The sequence below is a fragment of the Chlorocebus sabaeus genome, chromosome 26, assembly GCF_047675955.1.
Source record: "Chlorocebus sabaeus isolate Y175 chromosome 26, mChlSab1.0.hap1, whole genome shotgun sequence".
Classification (NCBI taxonomy): Eukaryota; Metazoa; Chordata; class Mammalia; order Primates; family Cercopithecidae; genus Chlorocebus; species Chlorocebus sabaeus.
The window spans coordinates 21,202,096-21,217,648 of record NC_132929.1 but is presented as its reverse complement, the minus strand read 5'-3'; the positions used below and the strand labels follow the sequence as shown (position 1 = coordinate 21,217,648).

General features: G+C 39.0%; 1 protein-coding gene and 1 non-coding gene across 3 annotated transcripts in view; both read left to right on the top strand.

Annotated features, from left to right (window-relative positions):
- SLC30A4 (solute carrier family 30 member 4) overlaps nt 1-15,553 on the top strand; it is a 45,054-nt gene that overhangs the window by 22,266 nt on the left and 7,235 nt on the right. For both annotated transcript variants that reach the window (XM_038009944.2, XM_008016744.3), the window contains 3 exons: nt 11,816-11,969; nt 13,471-13,672; nt 14,831-14,936. In XM_038009944.2, the coding sequence (XP_037865872.2) occupies nt 11,816-11,969; nt 13,471-13,672; nt 14,831-14,936 (462 nt within the window). The remainder of the gene's footprint in view (nt 1-11,815; nt 11,970-13,470; nt 13,673-14,830; nt 14,937-15,553) is intronic.
- LOC119628227 (small nucleolar RNA U13) lies at nt 11,005-11,108 on the top strand. The gene has a single exon (XR_005244530.1). It is a non-coding gene; the product is annotated as a small nucleolar RNA U13 (small nucleolar RNA).

Genomic DNA, 15,553 nt, shown 5'->3' with positions numbered 1-15,553 from the left:
TGCCTGTAATCCTAGCACTTTGGGAGGCCGAGGCGAGCAAATTACCTGGGCTTGGAGTTCGAGACCAGCCTGACCAACATGGAGAAACCCCATCTCAACTAAAAATACATGTGGCACATGCTTGTAATCCCAGCTACTCAGGAGACTGAGGCGGGAGAATCGCTTGAACCTGGAAGGTGGAGGTTGCAGTGAGCCGAGATTGTGCTATTGTACTCTAGCCTGGGCAACAAGAGCGAAACTGTGTCTCAAAAAAAAGAAAAGTAAAAAGTCACTAATGTAAAAATATGTAATGAAGAATTGTTTTTAGAATGAAATCACCCCTGTTTGATTTGTTTATAAGTTTGGATTTTTTTTAAAAAAAGGATTTGTGTCTGTGAATGACAGATAGTAGTAGTATCATCCTCTAAGTTTATTTCATGTTCTCATAACAATTTATATGTGGTTAACAGCATTTATCACATCTTTTATAGCTTTTTTTTTTTTTTTGAGACAGAGTCTCGCTCTGTTGCCCAGGCTGGAGTGCGGTGACACGATCTGGGCTCACTGCACGCTCCACCTCCTGGGTTCACGCCATTCTCTTGCCTCAGCCTCCCGAGTAGCTGGGACTACAGGCGCTCACTATCACACCTGGCTAATTTTTATTTTTTTTGTATTTTTAGTAGAGACAAGGTTTCACCGTGTTAGCCAGGATGGTCTCAATCTTCTGACCTTGTGATCTGCCTGCCTTGGCCTCCCAAAATGCTGGGATTACAGGCATGAGCCACACCGCACCCGGCCTTTGTAGCTATTTTTGTGAAACTCTGTCTCCTAGACGATGAGTAAACCAGGACAGGAACAGGTAATATTAAACTCTCTGTGTCTGGCACTAATTGTTGGATAGGCGTGGTGGCTCGCTCCTATAATCACAGCATTTTGGGAGGCCATAGTAGGAAGTTTTCTTGAGCCCTTGAGTTTGAGACCAGCCTGGGCAATAAAGTGAGACCCCTATCTTTACAAAAACTTTTTAAAAAATTAGCCAGCCATGGTAGCACACACCTATAGTCTCAGCTACTCAGGAGGCTGAGACAGGAGGATCACTTGAGCCCAGGAGGTCAGGGCTGCAGTGAGCTATGAGCATGCCACTGCCCTCCAGCTTAGGGGACAGAGCAAGACTGTCTAAAACAAGACAAAAACGTAAGTTTGCGTATTCAGGCTGAATAAATAAGGGCATGAAAGCTGTGAAACAGACAACTTAGAACAATGCATAATCCTTAAATCATTTGTTTTGGGAGTAAATGAAACCAGTTGCCAAACTTGGAGTAGTGGTGTTTTTGTAATTTGGGGACTAAATATTTGGAACTTGAAAATATTTTTCTGTAATTCTAAAACTGTGGTCATGTTCACAGAATAAACTAAAAATACTCAAGCCGGCCGGTCCTGTTTGTTTTCTTTAGTACTTACCACTTAGAACTTCGTGGTTAAATAAATCATCTTTGGTTCAAATCTGAGATCCATCTATATGACCTTTTGGAGAGTAAGTTACTCTCTTGAACTAGAAGTTTCTTCTTCTGTAAACTAGGGGTGATAATATTTGTATTGCAGAATTGTGAAAAGTAAATAATGTGGTAAGGAAAATAAAGTACCTAACATGGTTCTGGCACAGAGTAAATTCCCAATAAAAGTTAACTTCAGCCTTCTGTTTTTCCTTACCTCTTCTTCCTGCCTGTATATCATCTTACCCAGATTTTTCGTATCTCTCAAGATGCACCATGGTCCAGAATGGCCTACTGTTATTCTCCCCCAATCAGAATTCTTATCTCAGCTAAATAGTAGGAAAAAAGATGATTCACTCTGATGATTAAATAACAGTTTTTAAAGACATGCTTTTTAAACTTGTAAGTCTTTGGTAATTTATTTGCAATGTAACAGTTCATTTTAGCAAAAATCAGTCAAGGTGAAAGAAGGGTAGTCTTAGATTTGTGGGATACAGTGGCTATTCCAGGAGTCAGTTCTGTTTTGTTGCTACTTTTCCTTCATGTGAGACTACAGATTGTATAAAATCATTCAGGTTTTTATTTTTCATCTATTTTATTTCATTGTTTTATAATGAACTACAATCACAGCTTTGTGTAGGAAGATGGAGAGCAGGGTAGGAGCCATATGTGAGTTATTTTTAAATGCCTGGATTTATTTGATTGTGGGCATGTAATCTTATTCTGGAAGCTAATATAATTTTGAATGTAATGAAACCACACTGCAGGAGAAATCCCACAAGTTCTCAGGAGGAATAGCATTCTCTTCCAGACAAAGAGGAGATGCCATTCTAAAGAGAACAGGCTCCACCCCCTTGCTTACTTTCTGCCTCTATCCTTCTATCCTTCTGTCCTTCTGGTGAAAGTAATTGACTATATTTATATGGTTTTTCTTCCAGATGGTGGGCTGAAGAGGTTGTGCGAATTAGATAACGATCATGTGAAAGGACTGTAGCACGCAGAGTTGTTTGTATTTGAAATAAAAAGCAAGATTTGCATTATGGTAATAAAAATCTTCAGCCTGGGCCGGGCACAGTGGCTCACGCCTGTAATCCCAGCGCTCTGAGAGGCCGAGGCGGGCAGATCATGAGGTCAGGAGATTGAGACCATCCTGGCTAACACGGTGAAACGCAGTCTCTACTAAAAATACAAAAAAATTAGCCAGGCATGATGGCACACACCTGTAGTCCCAGCTACTCAAGAGGCTGAGGCAGGAGGAACGCTTGAACCCAGGAAGCGGAGGTTGCAGTGAGCTGAAGGTTGCACTCCAGTCTGAGTGACACAGTGAGACTCCATCTCAAAAAAAAAAAAAAAAAAAAACCTAGGCTCATGGCTAGGTGACAGTATAGGATAGGTGTCTTTCCTAATGATGTGTAGTTTTACTGAGCAGAAACCCTGGCAGAGCTGGCTAGATGATGCGTTGTCCTGGGTTAGGTACCTGGTTACAATGCTAATTCTGTGTAGTTGGGTTTTTTAATCCCCTCATGCTCTAGGGATAGAAAAGTACTCAGCTAAAAAGTCTTCCCACAAACACACAGCCAAAAAAAAAAACCCATAATCTCCTAGTGATTGATTTTGACAAACTTCCTCCCACCACTGACAAAAGTTATGCCTATTAATTATTCACGTCTTAGTGAGAATTTAATCACATCAAATAAACATCTATAGGAAAAGAATAAATTCCTAGAACTTCCTAGGGATGGGAGTTTTTATTGAGACTGAAAGAAGGCATGAGTGAGGTAGTCCACGCTGGATAGCTAGACGTCAACTTGAGAGTAGAAGGCACCTTAGGTGTGGTGTAGGGGGAGCAATAAGGCAGGAGTAGGAGATTATTTATAATGGGTCTTTAGCCTGAGTTGAAATACAAATGCAGGTTGAGCATCCTTAATTCAAAATCTAAAATGCCCCTTTGAGCATCATATTGGTGCTCAAAAAGTTTCAAATTTTGGAGCATTTCGAGTTTTGAATTTTCTCATTAGGGGTGCACAAACGTGTACTAGTTTAGAAGTCTAGGCAAATCCAATATAGCCCACTCTTTTTCCTTCTGTTTCCTTCCTATCCTCTATTTGAAGAAGGTAGAAAAGAAAAATAGCGCAAAAGGAAGTAGAAGAGAGAATATAGCTCCACTCTCCTTCCCTATTCATTTTTATAGACCTCTGAATGTTTGCTATATATAGTTTTTTTCAGCAATGGAAAGACAAGTGTTACATAGTTTAAGTGAAACTGACTGAGTTTTGTTAAGTGAACGGTAGTCCTTGCTGGCATCATAGCATTAGCAAAGTTAACAGTTATGGTAGGTCAGTACATTTATATAACACCCCTGAAAATAAATATGCTTGGGTTGTGTGTGGTTTACCTAGTTGAAGCAAATTGTTATAGTGCCTCATAGTTACTTGTTAAATGAATGAATAATAGTATAGGTGGGGAAATAGGTAGTACGTATGTATACAAACATAAAAATAATAACAAATTGTAATAAATGCTAGGAAGAGAAAGAATAACGTACTTGATGGAAAATAACAGGATGGCAGAGAAGGACTCCAGTGTTTTTCATATGAACCTTGCAAACTCCTAGTTTTGGCAATGTATTGATGTTTTAAAATATACAGTAAACAATTTTCTTTTCTTTTTTTTTTTTTTTTTTTGAGAGGGAGTCTCGCGCTGTCGCCCAGGCTGGAGTGCAGTGGCCTGATCTCAACTCACTGCAAGCTCCGCCTCCCGGGTTTGCGCCATTCTCCTGCCTCAGCCTCCCTATAGCTGGGACTACAGGCGCCTGCCACCTTGCTCGGCTATTATTTTGTATTTTTTAGTAGAGACGGGGTTTCACTGTGTTAGCCAGGATGGACCAATTTTCATATTTTATGGTACTATTAAAACTTGATAATCATCTATGTTTTCTCCTATTTAACTTTTAGCATTTATTAGCCATTCAAACTGTTTATTCTCTACATATGAAATTCAGGGTGTATTTTAGTTTTTATTAGATCATTGACTATAAACATTTGTTTATATTTCAGCTGAATGAAAAGACCCGTGATCTTGTAGCAAATACACATATTCACTCATCTTACTGCCTCCTTTCATGCTCCAGTTCAGCCAAGTAGAGTGATTTAATTATATATATGTGTAGACTTAGCTGGCAAAATATATTTTAAAACTATATTAGGTCGGGTGTGGTGGCTCACGCCTGTAATCCCGGCACTTTGGGAGGCCGATATGGGTGGATCACCTGAGGTCAGGAATTCGAAACTACTCTGGCCAACATGGTGAAACCCCGTCTCTACTAAAAATACCAAAAAAAATTAGCCAAGCGTGGTGACATGTGCCTGTAATTCCAGCTACTCGGGATGCTGAGGCAGGAGAATTGCTTGAACCTGGGAGGCAGAGGTTGCAGTGAACTGAGATTGCATCACTGCACTTCAGCCTGGGTGACAGAGAGAAGCAAAGCAAAACAAAACAAAACTATACTAATGGGTTTTGTAGTATTTTCATAAAAATCTTTTTTTTTCTGAAACAGGGTCTTTCTCTGTTGCCCAGGCTGAAGTGCAGTGGCATGATCAAGGCTCACTACAGCCTTGACCTCCTGTGCTCAAGCTATCCTTCCACCTCAGCCTCCCGAGTAGTTAGAACTGTAGGCATGTGCTACCACACCTGACTATTTTTTTATTTTTATTTTTATTTTTTCAGAGACAGGATTTCACCATGTTTCCCAGGCTGGTCTCAAACTCTTGAGCTCAAGCAATCTGCCCTCCTCAGCCTCCCAAAGTGCAGGGATTATAGGCATGAGCTACCACACCCGGCCATTTTTCAAGACTTGTAAATGCTAAATTTCTATTTTGATTGAAATATGACCATTCAAGTTCGCCTAAAGTGGCTGAGGTGAGAGGATTGCTTGAGGCAAGGAGTTTAAGACCAACCTGGCCAACATAGTGATACCCGGCCTCTATTTAAAAAAATGAATTTACCTAAAGTTAATGGGGTGGTAGCTTTCACAGAAATCCAGAATTTTAGTTGTGAAAGTTCCTGAGTCTCTTTTAAGAAAATGAAGTAGTCATCCGATATGTACTCCTTTTGTCTTGGAAAACTTTATTGTAAGTTATGTGACCGAAGACCAACCCAGAGCAAGAAGGAGAAAATTGGAGCAGGTCATAATTTGGTTGTTGATTGAAAGCTTCTCTCTCTCTTAAATAGGGGAGTGGGAGGGAGCAGAATCTTCCCTATTTTTATCTGCATTCCATCATGTTAAGAATATCATGAAGGAAAAATTTTTAAACCCTAAGTTAGTCCTATTTATGGTATTTCACCAAAGCTTATTGTATTCAAAAGAAAGAGTTTTTTGTTTTATCAGAATAAATGATTATATTTCTGCTCTTAGAATTTTTAGATAGTATTGTCTGTGCTTTATACTTCCAATTATAAGTCTCAGCCCTAAAAATCTACTTAAAAGTTTACTTTCTTTTTTTTCCTTTTGCATTTATTACTACTGTATCCCAGAAGACATTTTGGCAGGTGATTAGAATAAAAGATAACAGATGAGTGTCTTTGCTTTTCATCAAGGGAACGATATTCCTTATTAATGAGGCATATTCTTTATTAATGACTAGAAAAGGAATATCATTAATAGCAGTATCTTAATATGCTATTTTGGGAGTTTCTAGAAATCAGCTGAATGCCTTTACTGTTAACTGTAGGCAGGTATTAGAATCTCTTATCCTGCTCATGTGGGTGAAAACTGTGGCATAGAGGACTGACTTTTCAGCCGCAGGCTGCCACAATATAGTGGGCCTTGTAAGGGTGGGAGTCCTTCTGCCAGGGAGCTCTGTTCATGCTTTTTGTTTGACTTTCATTTCACTTTATCTTGAATGTAGGTTTGCCTTATCTGAGAATTCACAAAAAGGTGATTTTTAAGTGGTTTAGTAAAATCACTGGAGTGTAGGGTTTGCCAGATTTAGCATATTCACAGCATGCCTAATATATCTGAAATATTGAATAGGACATATTTACACTAAAAAATTATTTGTTGTCTGAAATACAAATTTAACTGGGCATCCAATATTATATCTGACAGACCTACTAGGGTAACTATAATTTATCATCCAAACCAGAACAGTTTTGAGAGTGAAACGGGGCACTATTCATAATTATGCCAGAATAGCAAACATAAACTAGGACTATCCCAGAAAAATTGGAAAGTATAGACAACCTAATTTATATAAGGGGTTTTGAAGTAATTTTTAATTATGGGTTTTAAATTTTCATAACCAAGCACATCTCTATGTCATTAACTTGTGTGACTGTGAATCTTTGTAAATGTAAAGTGTATTGCTTTGTAATTTTTTTTTTTTTTTTTTTTGAGAGACAGGGGTCTCACTCTCACCCTGGCTAGAGTGTAGTGGCACTATCATAGCTCACTGCAGCCTCAAACTCCAAGTGATCCTCCTGCCTCAACCTCCCAAGTAGCTGGGACAACAGGCATACACCACCACACTTGGCCAATTTTGGGTGGAGAGACAGGGTCTCACTATGTTGCTCAGGCTGGTCTTGAACTCCTGACCTCAAGTTATCCTGCCCCCTCAGCTTCCCAAGTAGCAGGGATTACAGGTGTGAGCCACCACATGCTTTATAATTTTTGTATTAAAATTTTGATTAGGGCACCTTAAAAACTATGGTGAGCTAACTGCTGGCTTCAGCCTTGATACTTGGTTAAAGTTCTCCTGGTAGTAGGAGGCTACCACAAGCACACGAGATTCTACAGTTTCGAATTTTTAAAATTATTTCTTCTTTACAGTTTTATTTTGTTTTTGTTTTTTTTGTTGTTTTTTGTTTTTTGTTTTTGAGACGGAGTCTCACTCTGTCACCCAGGCTGGAGTGCAGTGGTGCGATCTCAGCTCACTGCAACCTCCACCTCCCAGGTTTAAGCAATTCTTGTGCCTCAGCCTCCTGAGTAGCTGGGATTACAGGTGGCTGCCACCACACCCAGCTAATTTTTGTACTTTTAGTAGAGATGGGGTTTTGCCATGTTGGCCAGGCTGGTCTTGAACTCCTGACCTCAGGTGATCCACCCACCTCGGCCTCCCAAAGTGCTGGGATTACAGGCATGAGCCACTGCCACCAACCTCTTTACAGTATTTTTATATGTGTACTTTACCATCAGCAGTTATAACTTTGACAAGAAATCCCATGTATTTTCTTTTTTTTATTTGGCTTACGCCTTCTCTTTCAACTTATTACTTTTTGTTCTTTGGGGGATTAAGTAATAACCTATTATTCATATTTAGCTTCATTTTCTTAATTGTATAGCCTTTTATCATCTTCCCTTGCTTAACCCTTGACTAATTTCATTCTACAAAATCATCTATAAATACTTGAATACCTGCTATATGTGAACTACTCTCCTAAGTACTACAGTAAATATGACATGGAATAAGACTTGGACCATATCCTCAAAAAGCGTATAGTCTGTACTTAATATAGCGGTCTCTCCATAACTTTGTATATTTCATTTTATCTTTTCTCTTTCAGCTTTTTTTTTTTTTTTTTTTTGAGACGGAGTCTCGCTCTGTCGCCCAGGCTGGAGTGCAGTGGCGCGATCTCGGCTCACTGCAAGCTCTGCCTCCCAGGTTTACGCCATTCTCCTGCCTCAGCCTCCGGAATAGCTGGGACTACAGGCGCCCGCCACCTCGCCCGCTAGTTTTTCGTATTTTTTAGTAGAGACGGGGTTTCACCATGTTAACCAGGATGGTCTCGATCTCCTGACCTTGTGATCCACCTGTCTCGGCCTCCCAAAGTGCTGGGATTACAGGCTTGAGCCACCGTGCCCGGCCCAGCTTATATCTCTTTTAAAAGTATATTAATATATCTCTTTCAAAGTATGATTATCTGTATGTTAGTAATAGGTGTTCCATGGTTTTTGAATAGAAATGGTATGTTTTTGTTTTATTCTAATATCTGTTCTGTTGATGCACAGGTTTTTATAGGAGTATTTTTTTGTTTTTGTTTTTGAGACAGAGTCTTGCTCTGTCGGGGAGGCTGGGGTGCAGTGGCATGATCTCAGCTCACTGCAGTCTCTGCCCTCCCGGGTTCAAGCGATTCTCCTGCCTCAGCCTCCCGAGTAGCTGGGGCTACAGGAGCCTGCCACCACACCCGGCTAATTTTTGTATTTTTAGTAGAGATGGCGTTTCACCATATTGGCCAGGCTGGTCTCGAACTCTTGACCTTGTGATCCACCCGCCTCGGCCTCCCAAAGTGCTGGGATTACAGGCGTGAGCCACCGTGCCTGGCGGTTTTTATAGGAGTTTTAGCTACATTAGGTGTCTTCAGGAAATAGCCTATAATTGCTAGATAATTGTTTTGTGTTATAATTTATAAGTTGGAATGAAAATGTGTCAAAGTCCAATATACTTAAACAACTTTTGAGCAATGATTTGTCCTACGTAACAGTTTTCCAGATTATTTTACCTATTAACACTTACAGAATTAGTGTCAGGTTTCTCTAAAGGAAAAATATTCCTTAAATTATTTTCTTGCTTTTATTGTTTGAGGGTTAATGCTTGTTTCACATAATAATGTTAATTTTCACCCAGGCTGGAGTGCAGTGGCGTGATCTCAGCTCACTGCAATCTCCGCCTCCTGAGTTCAAGCGATTCTCCTGCCTCAGCGTCCCAAGTAGTTGGGACTACAGGCACCCACCACCATGCCCAGCTGATTTTTGTATTTTTAGTAGAGACAGGCTTTTGCCATGTTGATCAGACTGTCTTGAAATCCTGACCTCAGATGATCTGCCCGCCTTGGCCTCCCAAAGTGCTGGGATTACAGGCATGAGCCACCGCGTCTGGCCTTACTGTTTTTAAATGTACTTCACGTTGCTCTTTTTGTTGTTTTGAAAATATATAAAATTATTTTGCTTTATATTTACATAGTAGAAAATTCAAGTGGTACAAAAGCATATATAGGGCAAGGTCATCCCTGTCTCCCAGCCACCAGTTCTCCTCACCCGAGATAACCAGTTTTTTATGAGTATTTTGTATAATCCTTCTGGAGATTGCATTTACAGGTGATTATTCATATATTCTCTTTTTTCTTTTTCTTTTTTTTTTTTTTTACACGAATGGTAATGTATCATACACAGTTGTGTACTTTGCTTTTTTTCACATAATACTATGTCTTGGGCATTATTCCTTACCAGAATAAGCTTTTTTTCTTCTTTATACATGCATAGTATTCCATGTTACAGGGTCCCTACTAATCACTGTTTTGGTTGTTTCCAATAATTTGCTATTATATACAGCATTTAATTAATAGCCTTCATGAAGGCATGAATATTTTCTTGCCTTAAAAAAATTTTTTTAGTTTAAAGGTAATATGTGTTTATGGCAAAAACTTAAAACACTTCAAATATTACCAAAAATAATACAGTGAAAAATAAATCCCCTAAAGTTCTAGTACCACTTCCCAAATGTAAGACTTTCTTGTGATTATCAATTTGTTTTTGTTTTTTTTTTTTTGTTTTTTTTTTTTTGAGACGGAGTCTTGCTCTGTCGCCCGGGCTGGAGTGCAGTGGCCGGATCTCAGCTCACTGCAAGCTCCGCCTCCCGGGTTTACGCCATTCTCCTGCCTCAGCCTCCCGAGTAGCGGGGACTACAGGCGCCCGCCACCTCGCCCGGCTAGTTTTTTGTGTTTTTAGTAGAGACGGGGTTTCACTGTGTTAGCCAGGATGGTCTCGATCTCCTGACCTCGTGATCCACCCGTCTCGGCCTCCCAAAGTGCTGGGATTACAGGCTTGAGCCACCGCGCCCGGCCTGTGATTATCAATTTGTTTGATATTTTTTTTTTTCCTTTTTAGAAAAATAAATGGTTGTGTGGTATCCCCACTATATATAGATATAAATCATAACTTATGAAGTTCCTCTTTGGTGGATATTTAGGATATCTCCAGAATTTTTTTTTTTTTTTTGGATACTACAGACAATGCTACAGTGAAAGCCTTGTAGGTATCTTTGGATATGTGCAGGTGTTTCTATCAGGTAGAGTCCTAAAAGTACAGTTGTTAGATCATGGAATGTATACATTTTAAGTTTTGATTAGTTTTACCAATTAGCTCTCCAAAAAGGTAATACTATTTGATACTTCCACCAGTAGATCCTTGCTAACTCTGGCTATTATCAAACTTGATTAAAAAAAAAAAAAAAAAAAAAGTTTGCCAGTATTGTAGGAGGAAATAAATCTTATTCCTATTTGAATTTCATTTATTATGACTGATTTTGAGAATTTGGCCATTTCTGTTGACTATGAATTTTATTGATTTTTTTTTTTTTTGAGACAGGGTCTCGCTCTGGAGACCAGGCTGGAGTCCAGTAGCGCATGGTTCACTGCAGCCTGGACCTCCTGGGTTTAAACGATCCTCCCACCTCAGCCTCCCGAGTAGCTGGGACCATAGGCACTCACCACCATGTCCAGCTAATTAAAAAAAATTTTTTTTAGAGATAGAGTCTTGATCCTCTTGTAGTTCATGAGCTTGGTAATTAAGTGTTTGCATACATGTGTGACATGTGCCACCCTGGAACCTTGTTATAACGTTGGCACATTACCCATTTGACATGAAGGGAAGGGAAGAACAAAGAGAGATGGAGTCTCACTGTGTTGCCTAGGCTGATCTCAAACTCATGGGCTCAAGGGATCCTTCCGTCTCAGCCTCGCAAAGTGTTAGGGGATTACAGGCATGAGCCACCACACCTGGCCTGTTACTGACTTTTGAGTGTACTTTTTTATATCAAGAAATTAGTCGTGATCACACATGTTACAAATATTTCTTCTCATTTTGTCATTTTTTACCTTGTGCATGGTCTGTAAATATGCATAATTTGACCCTGGAGAAAGATGAGTGGAGGGTAGGGAGAGGTAAGGGTAAATTAGTGGAGGATCCAGATCAGTCAAGCTGCTAAACATTTTTTTTTTTCTGTAAGTGCTAAACACATTTTAAGTAAGAAAAATGATTAGCCAGGTGTGGTGGCTTGTGCCTACAGTAGTACCAGCTACTTGGAGGCTGAGATGGGAAGATCACTTGAGCCTGGGAGATCAAGGCTGCAGTGAACCATGATCATGATCAGGTCACTGCACTCCAGTCTGGGTGACAAAGTGAGACCCTGTCTCAAAAAAATAAAAAAGAAAATTGACGTGATAGAAACGATATAGTGCTTTTATCTTCTTAGAGGAAAGAATATAAAAAAGACTGTATAATATTTAGTTGGTATGCAGTGTAATAACCATGCTGAAAATGTATTTGTTATATGTATTTTTCCCTCTAGAGGTTTTGTCAGCTATGATTAGTGTGCTGTTGGTGTATATACTTATGGGATTCCTCTTATATGAAGCTGTGCAAAGAACTATCCATATGAACTATGAAATAAATGGAGATATAATGCTCATCACCGCAGCTGTTGGAGTTGCAGTTAATGTAATGTAAGCTGTATTTTTTCACATTAATATTTTCAAGTACTGAGAACTCAGAGACTATTGCATATGCATTCAGTAATATTCAGTGATATTTTGATATTTTAAAAATGATATAGCTCACTAATTTTTCTGATAAATGAAACACTATGGACATTATAAATTCCTCATTAGTTTGCCCAGGTATATTGGAGATTGAGTCAAAATTATGAATTTAAGTAGGACAAAGTTTTTTGTTTTTAACTTTTAGAATACTTTTGTGTTAACTAGATTTTTTTTCTTAAGCTATCAATTTTTTTCCCTTAAAACTTTTTAGGGGAGAAACTTTTTAAAGTTTAAGTTAGGCCACATACAGTGGTTCACACCTATAATCCCAACACTTTGGGAGGCCAAGGTGGGCAGATCACTTGGGCTCAGGAGTTCAAGACAGGCTGGCCAACATAGTGAGACCTCATCTCTACTAATAAATAAAAATTAGCCTGGCACGGTAGCTCGTGCCTGTGGTCCCAGCTACTTGGGAGGCTGAAGTGGGAAGGTCTCACTTGAGCACAGGAGATCAAGACTGCATTGAGCTATGATTGGGCCACTGCACTCCAGCCTGGGCAATAGAGCAAGACCCTGTCTCAAAAACAAACAAAAAATAATAAAGTTGAAGTTAGAGATTTAACCATTTAGACCAGGATCAGCAATTTTTTTTCTGTAAAAGGCTAGATAGTAAATATTTTAAGCTTTGAGATGTGTGTATTCTCTTTCAAAGCTACTCAACACTGTTGTTATAAAACAAAAGCAGCCATACTTAGCATGTAAACAAATGAACATGGCTGTGTTCCAATAAAACTTTATGTACACAAAAAAAAAAAAATCAGTGAGCCAAATTTGATCTACTAGCCACAGTTTACCAATCCTAGTGGCTTCTATTTATACTTAGAATGAAATCAAATTTTTACTGCAGCCTTGTTAATAAGACTCTGTGTACCTCTACAACTCATCTCCTAGCACTTTTGCTCACTTTGTTCTGGCCACAGTGGCTGTCTTTCTTTTTTCAAGTCCACGGAGCACATTTTCATGTTAGGGCCTTTGCTCTGCTATTCTTCTGCCTAGAACACTCTTCTACCACGAACACTCTTCTACCACTTGCTCCCTGACCTCCTTCAGGTATCTGCTCAGAGATAATCTGAGAGGCCTTCCCTTACCACTCTGCCTGTCATCCTCCATTCCCTTACAATGCTTTATGTTTCTCCAAAGCATTTCACATTGCCTGGCTGTACATTATGTATTTATTTATTGGCTTCTCTGCCTTCTCTACTAGAACATAAGCTCCATGGGGATAGGGATATGTCTGTCTTATCACTGTTTTGACCCTAGCACCTAGAACAGTACCTGATAAATAATAGTTGCTCCAAATTTATTAAATAAATGAGTTCCATGTTACCTCATTAGTGTCTGACTAGTAACAAATGTTTTTGTCAGTATTAGGAAAAATAATAATGTTTTCTTTTATTTTTAACAGAATGGGGTTTCTGTTGAACCAGTCTGGTCACCATCACTCCCATTCCCACTCCCTGCCTTCAAATTCCCCTACCACAGGTTCTGGGTGTGAACGCAACCATGGGCAGGATAGCCTCGCAGTGAGAGCTGCATTTGTACATGCTTTGGGAGATTTGGTACAGAGTGTTGGTGTGCTAATAGCTGCATACATCATACGATTCAAGGTAATATGATTGGTAATTTTTCTATTTTAAAATGTATTTAATTTCAACATGAAAACTAAGGCTGATTGTCTTATCAGTATACTGGACATCAATGCCAGTTCTATTCATTTTACATTGATGTAAGTTTACTTGACAGTCATTATAGTTCTTTTGTTAGCAGTAAACAAGATGATATCACATCACAGGATAACTTATCTATATTTGGCTTTTGTAGTGCCTTCACTGGATAATTCAATTTTCTTTTTTATTTATTTATTTATTTTTGAGATAAAGTCTCAGTCTCTCGCCCAGGCTGGAGTGCAGTGGCACTATCTTGGCTCACTGCAGCTTCTGCCTCCCAGGCTCAAGTGATTCTTGTGCCCCAGGCTCCCAAGTAGCTGGGATTACAGGTGCACACCACCATGCCCAGCTAATTTTTATATTTTTAGTAGAGATAAGGTTTCGCCATGTTGGCCAGGCCGGTCTTGAATTCCTGGCCTCAAGTGATCCACCAACGTCAGCTTCCCATAGTGCTGAGATTACTGGTGTGAGCCACCATGCTTGCCCAGATAACTCAATTTTAAAACTCGTGACTGAATTGCTAGTAGTAAAATGTGCACTGGACTAAAACCTGGGTGGGTTCTAGTCTTGGCTCTGCCATTAATGCTTTGACCTTGAGAGCAGATGCCTCAACTCTAAACTTGAGTTCCCTCTTCTTTATTATAAGGGGCTTAGACTAGTGGCTGCTAAAACTTTTTCCAGAGCTGGGTGCAGTGGCTGTGCCTGTAATCCCAGCTGAGGCTGGAGGATCACTTGAGCCCAGGAGTTCAAGACCAGCCTGGGCAACATAGCAAGACTTTGTCTTTAAAAATACACACACACACACACACACACACGCAAAATTCTTTCCAGCTCTGATATTCTAGAAGATTTAGAGACGGCACAAGGAACAATAGAACAAGTGATTACATTTCTGGAAATAGGTCCCATGAGGCAAGTAATGTAAATAGTCTAGGATAGAGTGAAGATGCTTTTCAATTACAATATCCAAGTTTTAAAGATATTCTGTAATTCTGCTAAAGAAAATCAAGGAAGAAGGGACATATTCCTTGCTTTGCTTCGTAGTCTGTTTTATGTCTGTCTATATTTAATCATAAATTTTGATCTATTACCCTTTAGCCAGAATACAAGATTGCTGATCCCATCTGTACATACGTATTTTCATTACTTGTGGCTTTTACAACATTTCGAATCATATGGGATACAGTAGTTATAATACTAGAAGGTAAGATCTCACTAATATCCTCATTATGAGTTTATTACATCCCTAAAGCAGATTGGGAGTCAGGGGACATTCTGAATAGGAATTACATCTTTTACTTTCTACTAATACCTATTAGGCTATATAACAGTACCTTACATGTATATAACATTTAAGAATCAATGCACTCTCCCATCTTTTACCCATTTGACACTTATAATAGCTAAGCAGAGTAGGTAAGGCAGATAATGTGGTAAATTATCCCTATTTACAAATAAGAAAATTGAGGTTCAGAGGGATAACATACTTTGGTTAAGGTCATGTTGCTAATAAACTGTGACACTAGGACAAAAATGCAATTCTAGATTATGTATTAATTCCTTAATTCCCACTTAACTTGTGACTTTGTTGTATTTACTGCTTCCTTCCCTTACTGATATTATGTGTAAGCATGAAAATAAAAGTTCTTAACAATAGGTTTATCATCATTATATGTTCTTTTCTTTCCTTCTTTTTTCCTTTTTGTCTTAGCTTATCTGTTAATGAAGTATTCTGGTTTGATTGGCATTCCTTTTTAGTGAGAATGAGTATGTCTTTAAATTATGCATTACCCTCTTGTATATATCTTACATTTTCAATAA